Source organism: Tenrec ecaudatus, chromosome 10, assembly GCF_050624435.1.
Source record: "Tenrec ecaudatus isolate mTenEca1 chromosome 10, mTenEca1.hap1, whole genome shotgun sequence".
NCBI lineage: Eukaryota > Metazoa > Chordata > Mammalia > Afrosoricida > Tenrecidae > Tenrec > Tenrec ecaudatus.
The window spans coordinates 143,689,604-143,715,185 of NC_134539.1; the positions used below are offsets into that span (position 1 = coordinate 143,689,604).

The 25,582-nt window shown below is 46.0% G+C and overlaps 1 protein-coding gene across 1 annotated transcript in view; it reads left to right on the top strand.

Moving 5' to 3' along the window:
• Positions 1–23,036, top strand: part of MILR1 (mast cell immunoglobulin like receptor 1) — a 37,832-nt gene extending 14,796 nt beyond the window's left edge. The window contains exons 3-8 of the mRNA XM_075559682.1: positions 12,321–12,599; positions 18,148–18,258; positions 21,706–21,795; positions 22,185–22,241; positions 22,356–22,424; positions 22,987–23,036. Coding sequence (XP_075415797.1) covers positions 12,321–12,599; positions 18,148–18,258; positions 21,706–21,795; positions 22,185–22,241; positions 22,356–22,424; positions 22,987–23,036 — 656 coding nt within the window. The remainder of the gene's footprint in view (positions 1–12,320; positions 12,600–18,147; positions 18,259–21,705; positions 21,796–22,184; positions 22,242–22,355; positions 22,425–22,986) is intronic.
• The last annotated feature ends 2,546 nt before the right edge of the window (positions 23,037–25,582 follow it).

Here is a 25,582-nt window from a genome sequence, read left to right on the forward strand (position 1 = left end):
TGAGTTTGTTTGTTTGTTTTTTTGTTATTAATCATTTTATTGAGGGACTCTTACAGATCTTAAAACAAGTCATCATTCAATTGTATTAGGTACACTTGTACATATGTTGCCATCATTTCCAAAACATTTTCTTTCTACTTGAGCCCTTGGTATCAGCTCATCTTTTTCCCCCTCCCTCCCCAATCCTCTCACCTTCATGAATCCCTAATCAATTATATATTATTGCTGTTATTTCATATCTTACACTGTCCATCGTCTCCCTTCACCCACATTTCTATTAGTCATTCCCCTGGTGGGGGGTACGTGTTATATATCCAACCTTGTGATCAGTTTCCCTTTTAGTCCTCTTTCCCCTCCCCCAACTCCCCCTTACTCTCATGGTACGGCTACTCCTACTGTTCCTGAGTGATCTATCTGTCCTGGATTCCATGTGTTGAGAGCTCTTATCTGCATCATGTACATACGCTGGTCCAGCCGGATTTGTAAGGTAGAACTGGGTCATGATAGTGATGGGGAGGAAGCATTCAGGAACCAGAGGAATGCTGTGTGTTTCATCAATGCTATCCTGCACCCTGGTTGAATCGTCCCTTCCTTGTGACCCTTCTGTGAGGGATGTTCAATTGTCTACAGATGGGCTTTGGGTCTCCACTCCATGCCACCCCCACCATGTCAATAAAATTGTTTGTTTTGAATCTTTTGATGCCTGACACCTGATCCTGTTGACACCTCATGATCACACAGGCTGGTGTACTTCTTCCATGTGAGCTTTGTTGCTTTCCTGCTAGATGGCTGCTTGTTTAACTTCAAGCCTTTAAGATCCCAGACACTGGATCTTTTAATAGCAGGGCACCATCTGCTTTCTTCACCACATTTGCTTATGCACCCATTTTGTCTTCAGCGATCCTCTCAGGGAGGTGAGCTTCACAGAGTGCCAGGTTATTAGAACAAAGTGTTCTGTGTTTAGGGAGTACTTGAATAGAAGCCCATAGTCCATCTGCTATCTGAATACTTAACATATAAATATATGTACATTGACCTCTATCCGTCATTATAAATTAATATATTTATATATATACATTCCTACACCTATACCTCTATAAATAGATTTTCCTCCCCCTTTCCTCTACTTTTCACCTTCCTCCTGTCCCACTATCATTCTCGCCCTCCATTCAGCTCTCAGTATACATTGCACTTTATCAAACCGGCATTCTACACCCTCCTCGCCATCAATTTTAGATCTCTTGTTCCATTGGCCCTGAGTGTGTTGGCTCCCCCTCCCCACCCCATCCTCTCCCATGCCTCCCCCCTGGAATGGCTCATCCCGTTGTTGTTTTCTCCTCCAGATTGTTTATCCTGCTTATATTATATAGCCAGACATAGAGGGAAAGGAGGGAAAAAAAGAAGCCAAACAAAACAAACAAGCCCGTAAATAGTTCCAGGTCTGTCCGCTGACCCTTATGAACGTTTTCCAGTCAGGTCTAATGAGGTGCCAACCCGTCTCTGGAGTCAGAAGTCTATTTTCAGGATTCCTCGGGGACTTTGTTGCTTTGCTCCCCTTGCTGCCCTGCTGCGCTCCCTGCTTGTTTTGCCCCACTGCGTGTATGTATATACGTGGGGGGCGGGGGCGGGGGCAGAACAAGCACACGTTCTGCACAGTGTTTCCAGCGCTGTCCCTGGTAGCGGTAGCGTTGTGTGTCAGTGAGGGGACATCTTATCGCATGGTGGGGCCAGGCCTATGGTTCTCTGTGCACTGACTGCTCTCGGCAGGGATGTCTCCTCAAGGCTTGGTGGGCCACGATGAGGTTCTGGCTCTCTTTCTTTCCCTCTTAGTCTGTACCCATGTGCTCTGAACTGATCTCTCCCCGGGCTGTAACTTCAGTGTGTCCTCTGTACTACATTCTTCTGGGGAGGGGTCAGCATAGCTCGTCTTGGGTCCGGCCCTATGAGTTTGGGTTTTAAAAATCTTCTTTACTATAACTTTTGGAATTATGCAAAATGAAAATTGTAAAACAGGCAAAACAAACCATCCAATAGCACATTTGGTCACAGAATCCGCAAGCTTTAATATTTCGACAAGTCACCTTAGCCAGTCTTTTAAAAAAATATTTTTAAACCAATAATAGCAACAGCTCCAGGAAAACTGTCAAAATTTGGTCCTGAGTTCTGGACTCATATCTCATCTGACCTTTCCACGAAGGTCCACTGTATACCCCAGTCAATACGGCAGCACACGAGCGCCTTACCTGCTCTCTTACCTTGCTCCCCTTCCTATATTTTTCTATTTGCTCTTTATTTTCCTTAGAAATAAATCCTTTATTAGCTCCTCTACTTAAAAGTCCATCTGGATCTTCATCTGTGTGTGTGTGTTTTTAGCCATGTGTATCTGTGATAGGTCTCCATTTTTTCATTGTGGAATGTAAGATACATAGGGAAAAAGTATATATAACACATGTGTATAGCTTAATTCATTTTCAGGAAGTAGATACCTAGGTCACCACCACCCAGTTCAAAAGCAGAACACTGAGTATTCCAGAAAGCTCTCCCCCACCTCTCGAACATGGCCCTTCCTTTGGTTCCCTCTCCCTTCCCTCCCAGCTCCCTCCTCACCCCTCTTCCTCCGGCTTCCCATAACCTTCAACGTCGGCTTCTTTGGATATAAAACTATTTTTCTGGTTTTTGTCTAATAGTGAGCTCATATAGTATTTGTCTTTCTGAGATGGATTCAATTTGCTGAGTATAATACTTTCCAAATTCATATATGTAATGGGATATTTGACATTGTGCTTGATAAAAAAGTTTTATCATTGCTCTTTAGGGATGCATAATATTCTATAGCAGGTATGTACCAAAGCTTATTAATCCCTTTCTCTACAGATGGGCATTTGAGCTGCTTCCATGTTTTTGTTATTGTGGATAGTACTTTAATAAACATGAGCGTTCATATATCTATTTGTGTTTATTCTTTATTTCTTTGGAGTATGTGCTGAGTAGAGAGATTAGTGGATTAAGTGGTTTTTCTATTTGTATAAGAAAGCACCAAAATGTTTTCCATCATGACTGTATAATTCTGCAATTCTGAAATTGGTGAACTGTCTATTGATGTCTTCTGCCAATTTTTAAATTGGATTATTCATGTGCCTCTTATTAAAGGAGTATAGTTTTCTATAGATTTTCAAGGTTATATCTTTATCTGGTATATCATTGCCAAAAACTCTTCCCAGTCTGTGTGTTCTCTTTTAATAAAATCTTCAATGTTTATAAATATCATATTTTAGGATATTTCAGTCCTCTGTTTTGTCTTCTATAGAATGGATGTGTTTCATGCTGTTTGTTAATGTTTATGCCTTGTACTAAGATCTTTAAGTTTGTCCCTATTTTTCACTGAAAATCTTTATAGCTCCAGGATTTATATTTAAGTCTTTAATCTATCTTGAGTTCATTTTTGTATATTGTGTGAGGTTTGCATCCTGATTCATTCTTTGCAGATGGAAATCCAATTTTCCCTGCGCTGTTTGTTGAAAAGATTGTCCTGTTCCCATTTAAAGTGCTTTAGCCCTATGTAAAAAAAATGCAAAACACCCCAAACAAACAAAAAATGCAGGTGTCTGTAGGTGCTTGGTTTTATTTCTGGGTTCTTTGTGCTGACCCAGTACCAGTAACAAGTTGTTTGGTCGCCATGGCTGTGCAAATAGGTCTTGAAATCAGAGCGAGAGAGGCTTCCTACTTTGTTTTTGGTTTTTAGTTGCATTTTGCTTAACCTGAGTTTCTTTCCTTTCCACATAAAGTTGGCATCGCTTTTCCACTTATTTTAAGGATAATGCTGGGCTTTGGATCAGAATTATATTATATTTATAGATTGTTTTCAATAATATGGACATTTCCACAATATTAAGTCTTCATATCCATGAACATGACATTTTCTTCCATTTATGTAAGTCTCTTTTGATAGTAGTATTTTGTAGTTTTCTTTGTACAGTCTTTGGTTTCTCCCATTCAGTTGACTCCTAAGTATGTCATCTTTTAAGTGGTTATTGTAAATGGTTTTGTTTCCTTTTCTTTTCAGAGTTCTCTTCTTTAAAAAAAAGTTGACAAGATGGCATACAAATGACAATAGGACTCACGTTATGCCATCTTGTCAAAATTTTCTTTAAAAAAATCATTTTATTGGGGGATTGTACAATTCTTATCACAATCCATACATACATGCATCCATTGTGTCAAGTACATTTGTACATTTGTTGCCATCATCAGTCTCAAAACATTTGCCTTCTACTTGAGCCCTTAATATCGGCTCCTCATTTCTCCCCTCCCTCCCCACTCCCCCCCCTCATAAATTTTTCAATTAATTCCACCAATTTCATTATCAAGTTGTTGGGGTTTTCTGTGTATGCAATCACATAATCTGCAAATAGAGAGAGTGTCCCTATCTCATCCACACACAATAATGTGGCTGGAAGACCACTGGGTTATGAACTAGGATATGAACTAGGACTTTACATTTCCTTGTTCATTTTCCAGGAGTCTCTACTCCCCAGTTGAGCACGGAAAGCAGAGTGATAACAAAGGGTCAACACGTATCTCTGTCTTGCTACATCAAGAAAATATCCCAACCAGTCAACTACTCTTTGTTTCGGGGCCAGGATCACTTGGAAACTGAAGGTGGAGCAGGTCAACTCAAGATTTTTAACATAACCATCTCAAACGATAGTGATTTGGGGCCCTACAAGTGCAGAGTTCAAGTTCCCAACAGCTCCTGTTTTACATATAGCCAAGAAGTCAACTTCAGATTTGAAGGTAAGTAAAGCCCTTGCTATCGGGAGCCCTTAGAACTGGCTGAGCACTGACGTAAGAATTTGGAAAGTGTGTCAGCAAGAAAATGATTCTTAAGAATACACTTTTTAAACAATGTCTCCTTTAAGGATGTGCTCACTATTTCAGACAGCAACAACCCAGAAAACTCAGTCTGTACTTACAATTGAGCCGTGTAGCAGTGAAGTAAAAGGTTACAATGCAGGATCAGGCTACCTAAGCAACCACTTGAGATCAGCCTCAAAATCAGTGACAGCAAAGTCTGAAGAAAGTGGAGAGCAAATTCCTCCCCTCCTCGGTCCAAGACAGCTCTCTCAACTCCTCTTGGCTGTGCGAGCGAGAAGGCCCGTCTCGCTGCCACGCAGACCCTGCCTAGACGCTCTGCAGGCTCCCTCTCAGCCCCCGCAGCACAGCTCTGTAACTGTCTCACCTGTGACAGCTTTTCGCCCAAGACACAGCTCACTGAGGAGTTTCCATACCTCCTCTCCCCGTTTCTTCTCGCTTCTGGCCGCTCTTAAATTTTCTCTTTTCTTTCTTTCTTTGACCTCTTGGTAATTGGCTGCATATGCAAGCAAACACTCCTTGTCCATTTCAAGCCAACCCCCTCACTGCAGGCCCATTGAATTTGAGGTCAAAATTAAGTCCTCAGAACTTTTCAGGGGAAACCTCTCAGCCTGTCCTTTCAAAAGGCCAAGACAAAAGGTTGCATAAGAAATTCATTCACCTCATGAGAGTAGACTTGACCTGGAAAGCATCTGAGGTGCAGTGAGCCAATCAGAGAAAAGAGTGAGAAAATGGCTCCCGTGGAACACCCTGCAGGAAATAGGCCCAGTCTTAGACAATTCCTGAACTAGACGGCTGAGACCTAAAGGCAACTAATTAATAAGGCCAACTCTGCATTTCCTTTGCACCTATAAAGTAGTGCACATCTTCACACGTTACCATCAAGTGTCCTGTGCATAGCCTTCTGCAATTGGTTATAGTGATTATACGACTATATAACTGTAAGTTTGGTTTCTTTTCTTTGTAAGTTTGGTTTCACAGTTGGTTTGTTTTTAATGTGTAAGAGGGAACTTTATATGAAAAAGGAATTCTATATCAAGCAAACATCCAGGCCCAATCCAGATCAAGTCCATAAGTCCCTTGCTAGTCCATAAATCTCTCTTCAGACTCACACAGCCATATACAATGATGCAAAATGCAGTAACGTCACCAGCTGGTGAGTGCAAAGTCCTATGGGTCCAGTGGCTGTAGTGGCATCACAGGGCTCCAGCGACTCCCAGCAGCATACCTCACCAGCAGAATGGTGAAGCAGAGAGAGGGTGGGGCCAGCCTCCAGCCAGCCATTTATCTGGGCCATGCCTCCAAATGAGGTCATCAAGCTGAATCCTGATTCAGAGGCAAAACTCCACTCCTACACTTCACTGATCAAGTTGGCATGAAATTGTGTAACTACCACAGACCGGCCCTTGTCAACCTGACACTTTTACACAACTCTTTAGTTATACAAGTTTTTAAAAACAAAGACAAAAGTAAAATCACATTTATGTCTAACAGGATAAAAAATAATACATACAACTCAAAATGTGCCAGCCTCATTTAAATATAATATTCTATAAGTGAACAAACCAAAATATTCTATATTTAATGATTGCAGTTCTGTGAACACTTATACTGTAATTCTATAATCCTATCAATATATATTTCCTCACCTATGAAAGTTTGTAAGCCAGCCACTTATGCCTTTAATTTCCCCATTTTGGGTATCCAGTTTCTATATTGCCCACTTACATCATCAACCCAGTGATCTGAGGAGACAAGCACATTATTTAAGATGAAGACTCTTCATTTCAATTGGAATCTTGTGAGTCCGCATCCATAGGCAAGTCAAATCAGGACAGGCCATCCATAAAGTCAGCAGCAAAATAGACCAATTCACAGGCTCAAAAATTTTATCTTCACCTGGTCAGGTTCTGGTCAACTCAATGTCGGCAGCCACTTTGTTTAGTCTCACCATGGTGCCCATTGGGCCCCTCGCCTTTTGACCATGAGCCCCCATCACAACTTCTCAACAACTCTATCCCCCTTGGGCTAGGACATGAATCAACCCACTCTCACCTTCGCCTCTAGTCCCTATGAACCAGGTTCATGGATGTCAGTGGCCAGACTCACCTTCTCTTTATTGCTGTGTTTCTTCTACTTCTATTCTACAAGTGGATCCAGATGGTCACCTAACAGGCTCCCTTTAACATTCAGTCCTAGAGAGGAGAGGTGATTCACGGCTACAGATTTTTCCAGCATCAGGCACAAACCACTAGTTAAAAATTCAAAAAGGCCAAATTCCTTTTCTTTTTTTGTTTTCAGTCTGCCAAAAGACCTCTAGGCAAGTCTTTTCAAATGCAAATGTATGAGCACTCAAAGCACTGGGTGGGGTTTATATTTTCGGAGCCTTCTTTGTAGGCGTGACCCCTACTCATTTAAAGTTCCAATTTTAATGGCTGAATAAAGTGGGCTTACAAACTCTCAATTTTCATACTTCCTATTAATCATTTCTAACACACATTAAAGCCATAACAATAGGCAGAGAAAATGAGTATAAACATAGTTGAGTCAGATGCTAAACACATTCTTAAAACAGTCCCATTCAATCCTTTTCTATCTAAAACATTTTCTAAACTAAACTTTCTTATCTAAACTTAAAACCATCAAATTCAATCCTTTCTTATCTAACTTACGCCCCATTCATATGCAATGTGGTCTTGGGCCTCTGGCTGTATCAAGCTGGGGTGGGGCCTTCTGTCAGTCATTTTGACTTGCAGCATGGTCTCAGAGAAGTCCAAGAGGCCATTTCCCCCCAGCTCAAAATTTACATTAATAACATTAATTTTCGCCATTTCAAAAAGGAATAACCAAAGACAACTTCCAGGGATCAAAACCTTCACTTCCTGTGACTTTCCAGAAAACAACCAAGCAAACAGTGTGGGTCTGTGTGACCTCTGGCTAGCCAAGAAAGATTATCATGAGGCAGAGTTCAAGCAAGCATCTACTCTCCACCTTCACGATGCCCCTCTAGGGCCCCACTCCCAAGCTACCACAAGTGTTAGTCCGGGTAGACTAGAGAAACAAATCCTGTGACCCTCCCACATATGTGTAAGAGACGTTTCTATCGAGGAGTAATTATATATCCAGCAAACACCCCAGCCCAGTCCAGATCAAGTCCATAAGCCCAATGCTAGTCCATAAATCTGACACCAGTCCACGAGTCCGTCTTCAGACTCACACAGCCACATGCAACAGTGCAGAATGCAAGAACACCGCCGGGCTGGGGGGCGGTGGATCCAATGGCGGCAGTGGCATGACAGGGCTCTGCGTGGCTCACCGGCAGAAAGGTGAAGCAGAGAGAGAGCAGTTGTTGTTGAGCACTACAGTGCACCTAACCCAAAGCCAGGCTATTTCCAGTTGCCTCACTTGCATTGAAAGTTGAACGCCGAATAAAGAAGACCAAAGGAGAACCAATCCATTTGAATTGTGGTGCTGGAGAACACTGAGCGCCGGACCTGCTGAAAGGACAAACCCACCTGTCTTGGAAGACGTACGGCCAGAGTGCTCCTTTGGCAATTACATAATCTCCTGTCAACTTATGAAGGGGTGGCGTCTAGCCTGTCAGTCAGGTCACAGCTTGATGACCACATTTGGAGGCTGGAAGGAGATAAATAGCTCACGGGGAGCAGAGATACTCTCTCTGCTTCCTCTTCCTGCTGATGGAGCCAGAGCCCTGGGGCCGGAGGAGCCACGTGGAGACCCACGCCAGCCCTGCAAGGCTTCCACTGCCATTGGAGCCACAAGACTTTCCTCCCACTGGCCTGTGATCTTCCTGCATTCGGTGTCATTGCATGCATTTCATGAGTCTGAAGACGACTGTATTGACTGTTAACAGACATATGGACTAATATCAGACTTATGGACTTGACCTGGACCGGGCTGGGATGTTTTCTCAATATTCAATTGCTCTTTGGTATGAAGTTCTCTTTACACAGATATGATTGTCTCTGGATTTGGTTCTCTAGTCAGCTAGATTGTCTCTGGATTTGGTTCTCACACAGCTCCTCAGAGGAAGGATAGAGAGACTTTATCTTAACTACTTCAGATATGTTGTTAGGCGAGACTGGCCCCTGGAGAAGGACATCACGTTTGATAAAGTAGCAGGGCAACTACAAAGAGGATGGCCCTCAAGGAGATGGATTGATGCCATGGCTGCAACCATTGGCTCAGACCTAAGAAAAGTGTGAGGCTGGCCCAGGACCGGGCAGTATTTCATTCTGTTATGCATTAGGTCACAACTGACTCAATGGCACCTAACAACAACAACTAAACTGTTTTCTTACTTGTCTTCTGTTTGGACTTTTATCACATACAAGGGTATTACAGGAGGAACTACATGAGCTCCATCAAATATGTGAATGAAGGAAATCTGGCAGATAAAACCTTGAATGGCTTTCAATCAGCTAGACGGATGGGTCCTCATTGACAGCTTGAGGTGTGATAAGGGCAAATACAGTCTTACTCTTGAGTTAAAAACAGCTGCAAAACCAAACTGAGGTAGCAATCTCTCATCTAAGACTTTTCTACAGGCATACCTCACAGGTCCAAAATATTGTATGTGCAAGGTTATTTCGTACAGTACATTTTAAAAACTGTTACAAAAATAAAGGCAGCAGAATGTTTGCTAACTCAACATCTTTCACTTGATGGGTTCAGCGGTACCAGCTACAACCATCATGTTGTGAAATCGCTTTACAGTAACAAAAGATTGGACAAACCCAAGGGTGCACCCGCAGAGGCTCTATACATAAGCCAGTCACTCCACACCATGGAGCACTATGCAGCAGTGAAGAGATGAGAAGACACTCCAGGCGCAACTATAGAAAGAGCGCAAGATATGCTATTAGTTTATATATATATATATGAAAGTGCCAACTTGAAAAACAAACTCCCTTCCACTTAGTCAATTCCAACTCATAGCAACCCAATGGGGCAGAGGCGAGGGTTTCAGAGAGTCTAACTCTTCATGGAGCCACCAACTCTGTGACCGACTCCCCAAAGCCTAACCCACGGCACCCCGGGGGCCCGCTAAGGGGAAGGACAGAAGAGTATCAGTGATCAGGAGGTCGCTATGAGTCGGCATCACCTGGCTGGCTGTGGAGTTATTGTCCGTGTCAGAAAGTGACAAACGAGAAGATCCATTTTTTCCTCTATTTACAAAAAGAAACACCAACGGCAAACACACGGAATGACAGGCATCTTTAGGGGGAAGTTGAATGAGATCGCAACACATACACTTCTGCAGATTTCCACATCATTTAGATAAGAATGATCATGGAAGGGTGGCGCAGGATCAGGCAGCGTCATTTGTGGCACCTGGGGCTGCGATGACTTAGAACCAACTTGACAGCACCGAACACACACACACACACACACTCTCTCTCTCTCTCTCTCTCTCTCTGCTTCAACTGCAGGAGCGCACAGTCACTTGTATTAAACAAACAAAAACTAAGGTTTGGTTTAACACGACCTTGAGACAGCGGGACCCTGCGTAGGAGGGACTGCGCTGTGTCTGCCACACTGACAAGAAGGATCTGCGAGCATAGCTTTCCATGTTTTGCTTGTTGGCAGAAATTCTTGAAAATTTCAGGTAGATTTCCATTCCATAAGAAAAAGATTCCATTGGAATTGTCCCCAGAGTGGCCTCTGAGTCCCGAATGCCATTCCGTTGGGGATGCTGCCACATGATGTCTGCCCATGAGAGGAAGTGGGCCAGGAGATTCTAAGTCCTTGCCTAAGACTTCCTAATCATTCTTATCTCTTCAACCCCTTTTATCTCACTGCTTGCAAGCCAAACTGATGCTCTTTTAAAAGACAAACACACCGAGAGAATGGATTTTAAGGTTAATGTTTCCTCTACCACTTACTAACTCTGTGACCCGGGCAACTTACATGGCCTCTCTGAATCTCAGCTACCTGGGAAATGAGTGTGAGCCGATCCACCTGGTGATATTGTCATGAAGGTGAAATGCGATATCAATGTAGGTATCCTGCCCGAAACATGCGCTCAACAACCTGCCTCCGTCCCCTAGAACACCTTCATGTTAATAGATGGCTTAAGTGGACAATCCCATGAAATACAGTCTGGCCTGATGGGGCTTATCAGCTGCTGTTCTGAGGTGTGGTCAGCGCGTTCGGTCTCAGCAACACTATGGACAGTTAGGAGGAAGCACTGCCTGGTCTTACACCAGCCCCACCACTGTTCTTATGTTTGAGCCTCCTGTTGCTGCCGCCGTGTCCGCCCATCCCCTTGAGGACTTACTCTTTGGTTGCCCCTCCACTTTACCAGGCATGAAGTCCTCTCCAGGGACTGGTCTCTCCTGACAACATGTCCGAAGTATATAAGGCAAAGTCTAACCATCTTGCCTCTAAGGAATATTCTGGCTATACCTCTTCTAAGACAGATCCGTTTGCTTTTTTGGCAGCCCGTGGTACAAGTTAATATTCTTCACCGGCACCAGGGTTCACATGCATCAATATTTCATTGGCCTTCTGTATTCAATGACCAACTTGCACATGCATATGAGGAAATTGAAAACGCCATGGCTTCGGTCAGGCGCCCCTTAGTCCCCACATTAACATCTTTGCTTTTCAACACTTTAAAGGGGTCTTGTACAGCAAACCTACCCATTGCCGTGTGTCCTTTGATCTCTCGACTGCTGCTTCCATGAGCATTGATTGTGGATCCAAGCAAGACGAAATTCTCGACAATTTCAGCTTTCCCCCATTTATCATGATGTTATCGACTGGTCCAGTTGTGAAGATTTTGGTTTTCTTTACATTAAGTTATAAACCTTGATCTTCAACAACAAATGCTACAAGTCCTCGCCTTCAGTAAGCAAGGTGTGTCATCTTACAGGTTGTTAATAAGCCTTCCTGTTAAGACCATCCCTTGAATCTATACCATAAATCATAGTGTCGTCTTGATTTTTTGGGAGGAAATTAAAGATAATTGTGCAATTCTATTCTATAGATGAAAATATAGCTAGATAAAATTATACTTGGGGACTTGAATTTATTCTTAATACCCTCATGGTAACCTTAGAAGAACTGAGAATTGAAGTGCTTCTCAACTTCATATTTGGAAGTACGTTTTTGACATGATACTAAAATAAACAATAATCAGACAATGAATTCTAAAGAAAGGCAAGCTTTGACCTTGATGCCTCAAAGCAGAAAGACACCCTCCATCCTCTGGGCTATCTTAGTGCTCAGCGAATGTCACCCTGGGTTAGGCACCCACCTGTCTGTCTTTCCCAGCAGGCTGTGAGCCTCCTGACTTCTACAGAACGTTCTCAGTCACCTTTGGGTCCGTGGCCTGGAATGGAATAGAGGTTCTATTGATGTCTGTGGACTGAGTGAGTGAACCCCATCTGCTTGTTCCTTGATGTGAACTTTTGTCTTTCTAGACCCAGTGGCCACCCCAGTTCTGAATGTTGATGTGATTCAAACAAAAAATGCACAATATGTAGTAACACTCCGCTGCATCTCATCTCAGGGCTCTTTGCCCATCAGCTACACTTTCTTTGAGAATAATGTCACCGTATCAACTGTTCCCATGGACATAAGGGAGCCTGCTGAAATTAACATCACCAAGAACACCAGAACGGAGGGAACGTATACGTGTAAAGCTAAAAACAGGCTGCCTAACCATTCAAAGTACAGTCAACCGGTCCTTACCGTAACAGGTAAGAGCTGCTTTGAGTCCGATTTCTTCCACGGGGCTTGGGTTTGCTCCCAGATATGGCAGGTGCTCCTCTGCCCACCCACTTTCCACTTGGCTCCAAAGGTCAAGCTTTCTGCCATAAAAGAACCATAGAAAAATCTACAATGACAGCAAGAAGGGACCCTGTAAAGTGAATTTTGCAGTGAGATTTCCTACCCAACTCTAACTCTAGCGGTATCCTTCCCCTACCCGGGTTCTCAGCAGCCACTTTAGAACCTGTACCCCTCCTGGGGCTGGTAGGTCTCTTGTTTCACTTGGCTTTTTCATCAGACTTTTTTTTTTTTAACATCTGTGCCTGCCTGATTGGCTGCTTAGGGCCCAGCTGCTCACATTTATTGAGTCTAGACGTCCAGCAAAGAGCGATGGCTAAGCACTGAGCTAGCAACCCAAAGGTTGGTGGTTTAAACCCACTCAACAACTCCATGGGAAGAAGAAATGGCAATATGATTCTCTGAAGAAACCCTAGGAGAGAGGTCTCCTGTATCAGTTCATGTTGGCCTGGGTCAACATCATAACACCTAATAGTCACAGGCTTCAAGCACCACCTTCAGCCAGGATCAAGGGTTACCCTCTCCAGACCTGAGCTTTCTAGTGAGGGCAATACTGTGGTGCATCTCAGCCAGGCACTTTCTGATGGGCCCACCTGGGTCTTGCATTTCTACTCTGGGGACCAAGACCCCCAATTCCCTGCCCAGTCAGATGCCAATCTGCTTCCAGACCCTGCCCAAGGTTCTTACTCAATCCATCCTTCCCAAGGGGGAGCACATCTCTGGAACTGAACCGAGGTGTAGACAAGGTGTGGGCTGATGGGTCCACATGCATGCATGTGCAAGTCCTTTACGTCCGTACAAAGGCACACTTAACAAAGCAAGGGAAGAAGGAAGCCGAGGTTAGCAAAGGCAGAAGGTACACTTGGGTGTTAAAAACACTTTACCTAGCCTCATCCTAAGAACAGAGCCTGAACCCCAGGCTCAGCAAGGTCTAACAAATGCGGCGGCTTTCCAGAACCCAGCTTTTGACTACAAATCCCAGGCCTGCCATAACCTAGCGGTGTGGCTTACTTAGGAAAGCCCCTTGCCCTCTCTAAGCCCCGCCTTCCTCATCTGTAAAATGTGGACTATGAAAGAGATAGGCAAGGCAATGTGAACACAGTGCTTAGGACCATGCCCTGCGTGGCGTCAGTCGAGGGGAGCTGTTTGGGTGACACACACCAGGCCAATAAGCAGCCAGGCCTTTCTGGTGATCATGAGCCGGTCACCCTGGCGCGGATCGATGCTCTGTTCCTTGCTGTGCTGCTTGGCGCCTCCTGCAGAACGCCTGTGGGTGGGTGTGCTAAAACATGACGCTGGGGTGTCGGCATGTTCCCCGTACCTGCATTTCAGTGCCAGCAGCGTGACCCAAAGTGAACAGGTTTCAGCAGAGTCCCGACGAAGAACAGACTCCAGAGAAGTCCACTGCCCCGGAACAAACCTTACGGACAGAATGGAAACCTTGTCAGACTCTGACAGCCTTAAGAAGGAGAACGTCGTCGAAGATCGTGCGGAAGAGGGGCACCTCAGGGTGGAAGGCACTCGAAACCTGACGGAGGAAGAGCTGCCTCCTCAACGTAGAGCCGGCACGACGACGTAGGGCCGGCACGAGGATGACGTAGGCCTGCACGACGACGACGTAGAGCTGGCACGACGACGTAGGGCCGGCAATGATGACGTAGGCCGGCAAGATGACGTAGGGCCAGCACGACGACGTAGAGCAGGCACGATGACGTAGGCCAGCATAGCGACGTAGGGCCTGTACGACGACTTCAGGCCGGCAGGATGACGTAGAGCCGGCACGATGACGTAGGGCCGGCATGACGACGGGCGCGGATAACGGCCGTGGGAGTAAAGCGCTCCCAGCGCCCCTCTGCTGATGGGCACGGCTGGAAAGGAGAACAGCTGCACGCATCCACGAATAATCTCGACTTGGAACGTACAGAGCACGGATCTAGGAGAACTGGAAGTTGTAAAAACTGAAATGGAGTGGGGAAAAGGCATCCTAGACATTAGCTGCCCATGGTAAGCCGAAGGGACCGGCACTGGCCATTCTGAATCAGAAAACTGTATGGTCTGTTATCCTTGGCATGAAACCATCCAGAGGGATGGCACTGCCTTCATAGTCAAAAAGGACATTTCAAGATTCATCTTGAAGTACAGTGCTGTGAGATATATATATATATATATATATATATATATATATATATATATATATATATATCCGAATTCAGTCAATTCAATTGTTATTCAAATTTAGTACCAACAATCAAATCTAGTAATGAAGAAATTGAAGAATTCTACCAGCATCTTCAGCATGAAATTGATTTCATCAAAGTGCATTGATAATTATTGTCCATTGGAATGCAAAAATTGAGAACAAAGAGGAAGATATAATCATTGGAAAATATGGACCTGGTGATAGAAATTAAGCCAGAGACCCATTGAAAGAATTTTGCGAGATCAACGACTTCTTCGTCACAAATAACTTTTTCAACGACAAAAAGGCCACCATATACATGGGCTTTTCCAGACGGAAAACACAGAAATCAAATTAACTATGATGGAGAATTCCGATATTAGCAGTTCGGGGATGCTAATGAAACCAGGCCAGGGGCTGATTGTGAAACAGAATATCAATTGCGCATATGTAAGTTCAGACTGAAGCTGAAGAAATTAAAGCAAATCCACGACAGCCCAAATATCACCTTGAGCCTATCCCACCTGAATTTTGAGAAAATCTCAAGGGCAGATTTGCTGCATTGAACATTAAGGGAAGAAGATCGGATGCGCTGTGGAATGATATCAAGAACATCATACGTGAACAAAGCAAAAGGTTATTACAAAGACCGGAAATAAAGATCAAAGTGGATGGCAGAAGAGACCCCGACCCTTGCTTTTAATTGTGCAGGAGCTAAGGCACATGGAAGAAAGGATGAAGTCAAAGAGCCGAACAGAAAATTTCAAGGGGCAGCTAGAGAAGACAAAGCAAAATATTATAATGAAATGTGCAAAGATCTAGAGTTAAAACACAGAAAGGAAGAACACTCCCAGCCTATCTTAAATTAAGAGAACTCAAGAAACACTTCAAACCTCTGGTTGCAATACTGAAAGGTCCCATAGGCAAAATACAGAATGATGTAAGAAACATCGAAAGAAGATGGCAGGAGCACACAGTCACGGCACCAAAACGAACTGGTCGATCTCCCACCATTTCAGGAGGTGGCATATGAGAAAGAACGAATGGTGCTGAAGGAAGAAGTTCAAGCTGCACTGAAGGCATGCGCCAACACCAAGGCTCCAGGAGCTGATGGAACACCAATGGAAATGCTTCCACAAGCTGACGAAGCACCGGAAGCACTCACTCGTCTATGCCAGGGAATTTGGAGGGCAAATACTTGGTCAGCTGACTGGAAGAGACCCATATTGTACTCATTCCAAAGATAGTTGACCCAACGGAATGCCCAAATGACAGAACAATATCTCTGATAGCAGATGCAAGGAAAACTGACAGAACGATATCTCTGACAGCAGATGCAAGGAGAGCTTTGCTGAAGATCACCCAACATGGTGTTAGCAGTACATTGACACAGGGCTGCGAGGGGGTCAGGCCAGATTCAAAAGAGGACATGGAGCAAGGGATATTATTACTAATGTCAGGTGGAGCCTGGCTGAAAGCAGAGAAGGCCAGAAAGATGTTGGGGGTGGGGGTGGGGATTGCTTGCTTTTTATTATGCCAAGGCATTCAACTGTGTGGATCATAACCAACTATGGATAGATATATCCTTTAGAAGAATGGGAATCCCAGAACACTGCATTGTGCTCATGTGGAATCTGTTCTTGGGGTACCGGACCCAACAGTAAAGGGTCCTTCCTTAGGAGCGAATTTGTGATTATGGAAAATAAGATCAAACAGGGGCACAGGGGTTCCTCGTCTCAATCCCGGAACCAAGAGAGCAAATGCACTTTCCAATGGATATATATAATCGTGGGGCTTACAAATCTTTCAACAGGTATGCACATAAAATCATGAGCAGTAACAGCGGGAATGCAGACTAGAGTTAACAGGGTAATCGAATGAATCAACAGCCTAACCTCATGCCCTTGAGCCCTCCCCACGGGAACAACCGATGATCAGTATCAGGAGTGTCAGAGGGGTCAGTTACTCGTTCGGGCGGGACAGGCAATCGAATCTGAGCGCTCCTAACTACAGCTAACCTCTGGGCACTTAGTGAGCAACCAGACACATCCTTTATGACAGCTCCTTTATGGAGGGCCTATTCTTAGCCAGGAGGATGTGTATTAAGAGTAATTTTTATCTCACAACTGTGAGGGCCTCCCCCCCATAATTATGAGCATAGAGAATTTGGCCGTTTACATTTACATCCGGTCTCTGTTTCCCACAATCTGTCCATCAATCCAGAGGCAGTTGTGTGAACCAAACAAGGGGATACTGCATGGTTTAAAACCAGGAAAGGGGTGTGCATCTGGGTTGCATCCTGTTCTCAGACTTCCTGAAGCTGTGTGCTGAGCAAATCATAGAGAAGCTGGAGGACATGAAGCAGAATGTGGCATCGGGATTGGAGGAAAGCTTACTGACAACCTGCGATATGCAGACAACACAGCCTTGCTTGCTGACCGTGAGATGGACTTGAAGCCCTTGCTGATGACGGTCAAGAATGGCAACCCTCAGTACGGACTCCAACTCAATGTAAAGGCAAGAAAGCCCTGGCGACGGAGCCCAGAGGGAACAGCACGATAAGTGGACCACACGGCACTCAAGGATTTCGTCTTGCTTGGCCCCGCAGTCGATGCCTGTGGAAGCAGCAGCCCAGAGGAGAGATGAGTCACTGCACTGAGTGAATGGGCTGCACAAGAAGTCTGTGAAGCGTTGACCATCAAGGAGGTGGCTTGGAGGACTAAGGTGGGCCTGGCCCAAGCCCCGGTATTATCCGTGAGCTCATGTATGTGAAAGTCGGACATGGAGGAAAGAAGACCCAAGGTGATGCCTTTGAATTACGAGGCTGGCTAAGAATACTGAAAGCACCATGCGCTGCCAAAAGGAGAAGCAAAGGCTCTTGGCAGAGCTACCACCAGAATTCTCCTTAGAGGCAGGGGCAGGGAGACTTCATCTGCTGTGCATACTCCGGACATGTTTTCAGGGGAGACCAGTCCCTGGAGAAGGGCAGCACGTTTGCTAAAGTAGAGGAAGACCTGGGACAAGCGGGACTGACCCAGTGACTGCAACCATGAGCTCAGATGTAGGAACAACTGTGAGCACGGTGCAGGGCCGGGCCGTGCTTCCTTCTGTGGGGCAAGGGTGGCTGTGAGTCGGAACCGACTGGACCGCACCAAGTGTGCAGGGCCTGTCTGTCGCTCTGGGACACAGTTGCGCTGGTCCTTGCATGAACACTCAACAGTTCGCTGTCATTGGGAGAGAGGAGTGGGCCGTGAGACGGACCCCAGAATTGTCTCTTCCAGGTGAAGGCGGCTGTCCTCTTTGCCTGCAGCTGCTGCTTCCTGCCTTGGTTCTGGTGCTAATCGTAATAGCCTTGATCCTGCTGTGCTGGCAGCTACCCAAACACAAAGCAAGTAAGTTCTGTGTGGGACTTTGTCTCCCAGGGTGAAAGACACAGACAGCAGCAGGGGCAGAGGTGCAGCTAGAGAGTGAGTGTGTGTGTGTCGGCGGGGAGGGGGAGGGGGGTGAAAGTGGGATCAGAAATGGGAAAGGGGCCAAAAATGAAGCGAGCAGGAAAAGATGACAAGCGCGACAGTGAATGAAATAGACACCTCTTTAGTTCGCACATAGTAGGGTGTCGCCCAGAAGGGCCTTTTCTTACTTAGATGGCTTCCTGGGCATATGACGTGTGCAGTGTCTAAGAGGGACTTGGTGTAGTGTACTGCTGCCACCGTCTCGGACTTCTTTATTTTTAAGTAAGAGTCTACGTTTTACCGTGGCTCTGGTTACATCGCCCATCCTGGTGACAAGCTCCTCTAGGGCGAGCGCCTGGTATTTCTCAGCTTCCTTAATGGGTCCAGCTCTATTACCTTTCTAGGACACAGTACCCAAAGGAGGCTTAAAACAAGAAATTGATGATCTGCTACGGAGGCTAGAAGCCAGAAACAAGGTGTGGGCAGGACTCTGATCTCTCTGAAGGCCCTCGGGCAGTGGTTCTCGGCCGTCCTCATGTGTGGTGACCCTCCAGCCATAACATTATTTTCGGTGCTACTTCATCACTGTCATTTTGCTAGTGTTCTGAATCATGTGAATCTGACATGCAGGATGTATTTTCATGGTTACCAATTGAACATACTTAAAGCATAGTGATTCATCACCAAAACAACATGTAATTATATATTGTGAAATATTTATGTCTAATGACAAATCAATGACATTTTGTCTTGAAGCATGGTGTAGCCTGGGTAACAGGCTTCACGCCGGGTACTCGTAGGTGGGCGTATCTGCATGTGAGAGGACCCACCTGGAGAGGGATAGAGGAGTGGTGTCTCGGTTCTTAAGGTCATGGGAAATATGTTTTCCGATGGTCTAGGCGACCCGTGTGAAAGAGTCGTTCGACACCCAAGGGGGTGGAGACCCTCAGGTTGAGCCCTGCTGCCCTTGGGGAAGCTCTTTCCGCGCCTCTCCGGGATGCTGGTGGATACCACCAATCCTCGCCATTCACACCAGTCTCTGCCTCCTCTTCACATAGCTGTCTCCCCTTGGCCTCACTCTGGTTTTGTTACTTTTCCTCTTTTTATAAGAACACCATAAATGATAAAAATGAAAAAAAAAAAAAAAAAAAAAAGAACACCAAAAACTAAACAAAACAAAAAACCTTCCAAATTCACTGCCATCGAGTTGATTTGGACTCAGAGTCACATTGAATTAGGGTCCGCGGCACTCCAGTAAGACCTCACGTACCTTAACTAATAGCATCTCCAAAGACCCTTTCTCCAAACAAGATCACAGTCTCGAGGAGGGTCGGGGCGTCGGCTCTCTTGGAGAGGTGGGGGCTTAATTAGCCATTCCATGTTAATTAAACATTACTCTTAGAGGACGAATGAAGAGGGGTGTCCTTCTCCTCCCTACATGAGGTGCTGTATCCACAAGCAAATGGTTTCTTTGCATGAATGTCTTCATGTCCCCAGTAGAATCCTCGGTTAATTACTGTTCCTGAGACAAGCAAAATGGGGCAGAATTGATTCGATTTGCTAATTATGTACTGACTTTCGTAAGGAAAGCTACGAGAGGTGATATGTGTATAGCCTCTAGAGTCACACCCTGGAAGTTGCTGAATATACAACTGTCTTTCAAAACCAAGCAGATAAATGTCTGCATACTTCTCCATCTTCCTCTCCCATCACCACCTCTGGGTAAGAATTCACAGTTGCCTTTTCAGCGGGCACGCAAGCGCAGAGGGTAAGCTAGACTTGCCCAAATGATATCTGCATCTCCGCACTGCCATCACCCAGCTAGCTGCCTGAAGGACACCGTGGATAGACTTCGCCAGCTTGCTTTACCTAGCCCCAGCACGCCCGTCTGCGACATGAGGCCATGGGAGACGGTGCTGGAGCTGAGGCCGGGGACTATAGGATAAGGTGTTAAGTTCCTGTGCCTCTCTCTGTTCTCCGTGTCCAGCAAAAGTCCTGATTCAGAGAAGTCAGGAATTCAATGGACATAAAACTTGAAAACAGATGCCAAACAAATGTATGCACTTCATAATGTATTTAAAGCTTGTCTCCTCTTTCGATGTAAAGCCTAGGTCTGAGACCAGGCTAACTGAGGAGACTGGTGGAGCCCCGGAGCATATGGTCCTTAGTCACTCTTTGGGAACCCTCTGGCTCAGTCTTCAGTCAAACAATATACAAGCCTGAGGGGACCAGCGAGCTAGAGTTAAGAATCATCAACCATAAGAGACCAAAGGGGCATGTGTCAGGCCAGGTAGACTAGAGAAACAAATTCATAAACACGCATATGTATAGAAGAGAGAGGTTTATAAAAAGGGTAACTGCACATTAAGAAAACATCCCAGCCCAGTCAAGTCCAAGGTCATAAGCCCGATATTAGCCCATAAGTCCAATACCAATCTACAAAGTCCTCTTCAGACTCACGAAACCATGCAGTGATGCCAAATGCAGGACGGTCACAAGCCAGTGGGTAGAGAGTCTTTGGGTCCCGTGGCTTTGTAAGCATCTCAGCGCTGGCAGGGATCTCTCTGTGGCTTCTCTGGCTTCAGAGGTCTGGTTGCGTCCATGTGGCTTGTCCGGCTCAGGGGACTAAGGCAGTTCCATGTGTCTTGTCAGCTGCAATGTCTCCCAGGGAAGTCAGCAGAGAGGGAAGTCCTGTCTCCAAGGAGGAAATACCAGATTTCCCAGAATTCTCAGGAGAAGGCCATGCCCACACAGAGGCCTCATTGGCTATGATCCGATCGAAAGACCAGACTCCACTCCTTCAGTTGTAATCCTCTCAAAATGACACCAGATTACGAAACTACCACAGGGCAGGAGGTGCAGAAGGGCTAAGAAAAGACCCGGAACGGACAGGACCGAAGGAAGGATGGAAGGAAGGAGGGAGGGGACGTGATGGGACACTGAGGGGTCTGCCATGAGTGAGCTGATGACAAGGACGAGTTGTTAAAGTAACGCTGATGATCTCGACGACGGTGAACCTTTATCCGGTTCGCGAATAAAAGCTATATTAAAAAGGCAAAACGCCTACTTTCTTGCAAAAGTGAACTGAATATTGGCTGACTTGGGTTAAAATAGTACGCCACTGAGTAACCGTGGCAACTACAAAGCATTTGGCAAATGTTCTCTTCAGCAGGAAAAGAAAACGTGTCTGACCGCCTCGAGCATGGTCTGATAAGCAAAGGTGATGCCCATCAAGACTGGAAAAGAAATCCTAAGGGTCTCAGGTGACTTAGGCTCTGGGCGTGTCAGCAGGCTCAAGCTTTCTCTCAGAAGTTCAAAGGCATCTATCTGCTCAAGGGCAGAGCTGCAAACATGTAGCTGGACTGACCTAATGTAATCATTTTGTAGGAAAAGCCATGAGAGATAACGTGCCCAAGGACAATGGAGTTATGACCATGGACGTGACTGAATATGCAACCATCCATAACGACAAAGCAGGTGAAGGGTCTTGGCTTTTTGGGGGGCTCTGTCGGTTTGCTGTCGTCCTTCGAAGTAATAGACACATGGGTAACCAATGAAATAAACAAAAGCAATTGCTTGTGATGGCTCCCTCCCAACTAGTCCTGCTCCCCTGGGGAGACTACTTACTTTTCACATCCTTCCACAGATAGACCATGTGCACCAGAGCATGGAAATGGTAACATATGGATACGCATGTCTACACCATCCGTTTCTCACACAATATTCCGGGGTCTTCTAAGTTATTCCTTAGAACAGAGAGCACGCACAGCTTTATGGTAAATCAGATTCAGGCACTTGCTACGTACCTCGCCAGCACTCTCGGGAAACATCATTAACTCCCAACGTATGTCTTTCCCATTTTACAGATAAAGAATCTACGTCAAGGTTGGAAGCAAGGCAGTATGCTTCCACAGCCCGAGATGGTAAGAGCTTTCTGGAAGTCCAGCGGCTATGAACTGTTACCAGGGCGGTTGGCTTCATCTGGTCACAGACTCGGTGGTTGGCTCAGTAACTCCCATTCCTTGTCTTTTGCCCAGGCACCGACCACTCCCAGGAGATACATTACGCTACCCCCATCTTCCAGAAGGTGGCACCAGGGAAGCATGGTGAGCTGCAGCCCGTTGAAATGAGACAGGTGTTCCCGTGAGGCCACACTATGACTTCTGGCCTTTAGGAGCTCTAGTTTGGGGTGGATGGGAGTCACCTAAACTCCAGAACACCCACAGTAACCAAGACCACAGCTCCTAAGAAACATCCTCAGGGGAAACGTGGGTGGGAGGGATGGGTGTGGCAGGGGAAATGTCACACAAGAAATCCAGAGGAAGAGGCAGGATACGACTAGAAAAATTTCACAATTACTTAATATAGTTCTAGAAAAAATTAATAGTTGGTTCTGTCAGGTCACCCAGCTACTTGAAATGCCTAAAACATGAAAACCTGGTCTGACCCATCACAGCCCTCTATTCGGTTTCCCAGGCGGGAAGTCTGTGTGGGAATAGACAGCCGTATCTTTGTCCTGCAGTGGCTGGTGGGCTTGAACCTCTGATTTTGGGATCAGCAGTCGGATGCTTACCCTACAACAGTCTTTGAAATAAGGTTTTATTTTTATAGCCATGCTGAGTACCTATGCCAAGTTTTCTCAATGGCCACCCCCAACTTACTTTTCAGAAGCCTGTAGTGATGGTAAAACCGAACATGTATATTCTCAACTCAACTGAAATCGAGAGAAACAAACCACATCACAGGGTAAGATACTTTTTATAAGGATGATTTCTATGGATCATGCAGCTCTCGATGTGACGGAACTGTTGAATTGTCTGATCTGTGAATTATATGCCAGGAAACCTGTTGAACAAATAAATGCGGGGCTGCGGGGAGATGGCTGTCATAAAGAAAAGGGAAAACTTGCCGACATTCAAACATGGCGGCCTGGCCAGTTCCAGGGAATCCGTCTCCCATTTTCAACGCTGCTCCTTGTGCCCAGGTGGGGACATCCAGTCCTGTCATCAGGTCGGTTCCCACTGGTAATGGTTTTGAATTGTTTTCACTGTATGTAGGCCTGGACCATTACCCGACAACCACATCATTTTAAAAAAGCGTATTGTTCTTCATAAAAGCATTCTGAAATTGTTACAAGGACTCTCTTCCAGATTTCTCTGGCCCCAGGCTGAGGGCTCAGAAGCAAAATCCCACGTCTAATTTTGAAAAAGGAAGTAGGGTGACCTTGCAAAATGTCTGAGGACACTGAGAAGCAAGACTACTCAATAAGCACCCGTTTCTCATCCCTGGCGGTTTGAATGTGCTTCCAGATGTTGTAAGGCTGCAAACACATCTGTACTTTGACATGGCTGGTCTGCTCAGCCCGAGATAGCGCTAATACCAGCCTTCCATGGGGAGAGCTGCCGCCGGGGCCGAGTGCAGGGTGAGGGGAGACAAAGTTGGCATCTTTCACAGGAGCTTTCCGTCCAATTGAATCCAAGAGGCAGGTTCTAGAACTCTTAGCAGTTTAACCCAAACCTCTCCGTTCCGTTCTTCTTTTGAGCGGTCATTAGCTACCAAGCCTGTGGTAATATCCGCTCAGGCTGAGGTTATGAATGTGGTTTCACTGGTGTGTGCGTGTGTGTTGATATCCCTGTCCAGTCTTATATTCCACCCCTTCCAGCCAACACTCTGAAGACCTACTTCTGTCCCTCTGTCCTGGTAGAGCGTAGGAATGTCTGCAGTCTTTTGACTACGTAAGCTTTGGCCTCCCATAGCTGGGACTATACTTTCCCATGCGGGTCCTGCTGAGTTCTGGTCGTAGTTATCGATCCAATGCCAAGCAAAATAATGTGGAGTATCTGCTTCAGATGAGGTCTTCTAACAAGCGGGACAGTCTCCCCTAGCAAGGGAAAAAGGCTGCTCTGGTTGGCCTGGAAGGCCAGTGGAACAGGACTTTCCAAGTCTCACATGCCCACATCCTACGTCCACTCTGTCTCTGTCAATGCTCTGAGGTTCCCGCTGGAGACCTTCTAGATCGGCTTTTCATAGTCGCACTAAGACGTCCCCGCAGCCTGGCCTTAGGCCGCAGGAGAGAGGGGTTTTAAAAGCTGCCACCGAGGCCCTGACTTGGTGGCAGTTAATAAAAACCAACCAACTCCACAATTGATGAAATTATCTTCACCCCTCACCTTTCCAGTGCTATTGCCTAAAGGCCTCTACTCACTTTCCAGCTGCTCCTCCTCCTCCACTGCAGGAGAGGGGGAGCGGGTGGGGGGGGGGGAGGAGGGAGGCAAACCCAAACCAGACTCGCACAGCACATGAAACGAGGAAGCTGGGTGGTGGGTGCAGTTTGCAATCCGCTTTGGTTTCCGCAAAGGCTGGGTGGCAATGCAGCAATACGACCCAGTGTATTGTGGTTTGTCGCCAAGCCACTGAAGACCAGCAGTGGAGGCTGGTTGCCATCTGTCCAGTGAGACTTCAGGGTCTGGGGAGCTTCCTACTGTCACCAAATGCACTGACTTATCCTGGGTTGGCCCAGAAAGCAGAGCTTGAGGGAAGGCCTTCTGAGCCACATCACTTATGCGGGGCGCGATCCCAAGGAGCAGAAGTTATGAATCTGGAGAACAGCGCTGCCCCTAGGGAAGGAGACTGCCCCGCCCCAACTTTCTCCCCCAGCACATGGTGCGCTTCCCCAGCTGGTCTCTGGGTTAGCAAGCTTAACCCACTGCACTACCAAGGCTCTGAGGGTTGCCCCTGGAGGTGCTAATCCCACCCCACCCTCCACCGGCATCTCTCTCTCTCCCAAGAAAGCCCTCATATTTCTCTACACCTTCAAACTTGGACACTGTCTTTTATGTTAGCCATTTCTGCAGGCAGTTTTCTTCCATATCAAAGTACCACGTTCTTATGCGACTTTTCATAAGCCTAACTAGTAGAAAATAAAGAAGCCAGTAACATAACATTCATTATATGGGTAAAAATATTTGAGCGTTCTCAGAACCCCCCCCCCAATAACCTATCAGATAATACCAAATAACATGCACACCCACAACCCTTCAAACACTAACCTAGGAGCCCTGGTGGCGTCGTGAGTCATGAGTTGTCGGGCGGCTAACCTCACGGTCAGCGATTCAAACCCGCCAGAGGCTCCCCTGAAGAAGGCAGCTCGACTCCGCCCTGTGGGTCACTGAGTTGGCATCGACTCAATGGCAGTGAGTTTGTTTTCGAGACGGTAAAATCAGGAGCGACGTCCACGCCCAGCAGACGGAGAGAAGTAACGTGT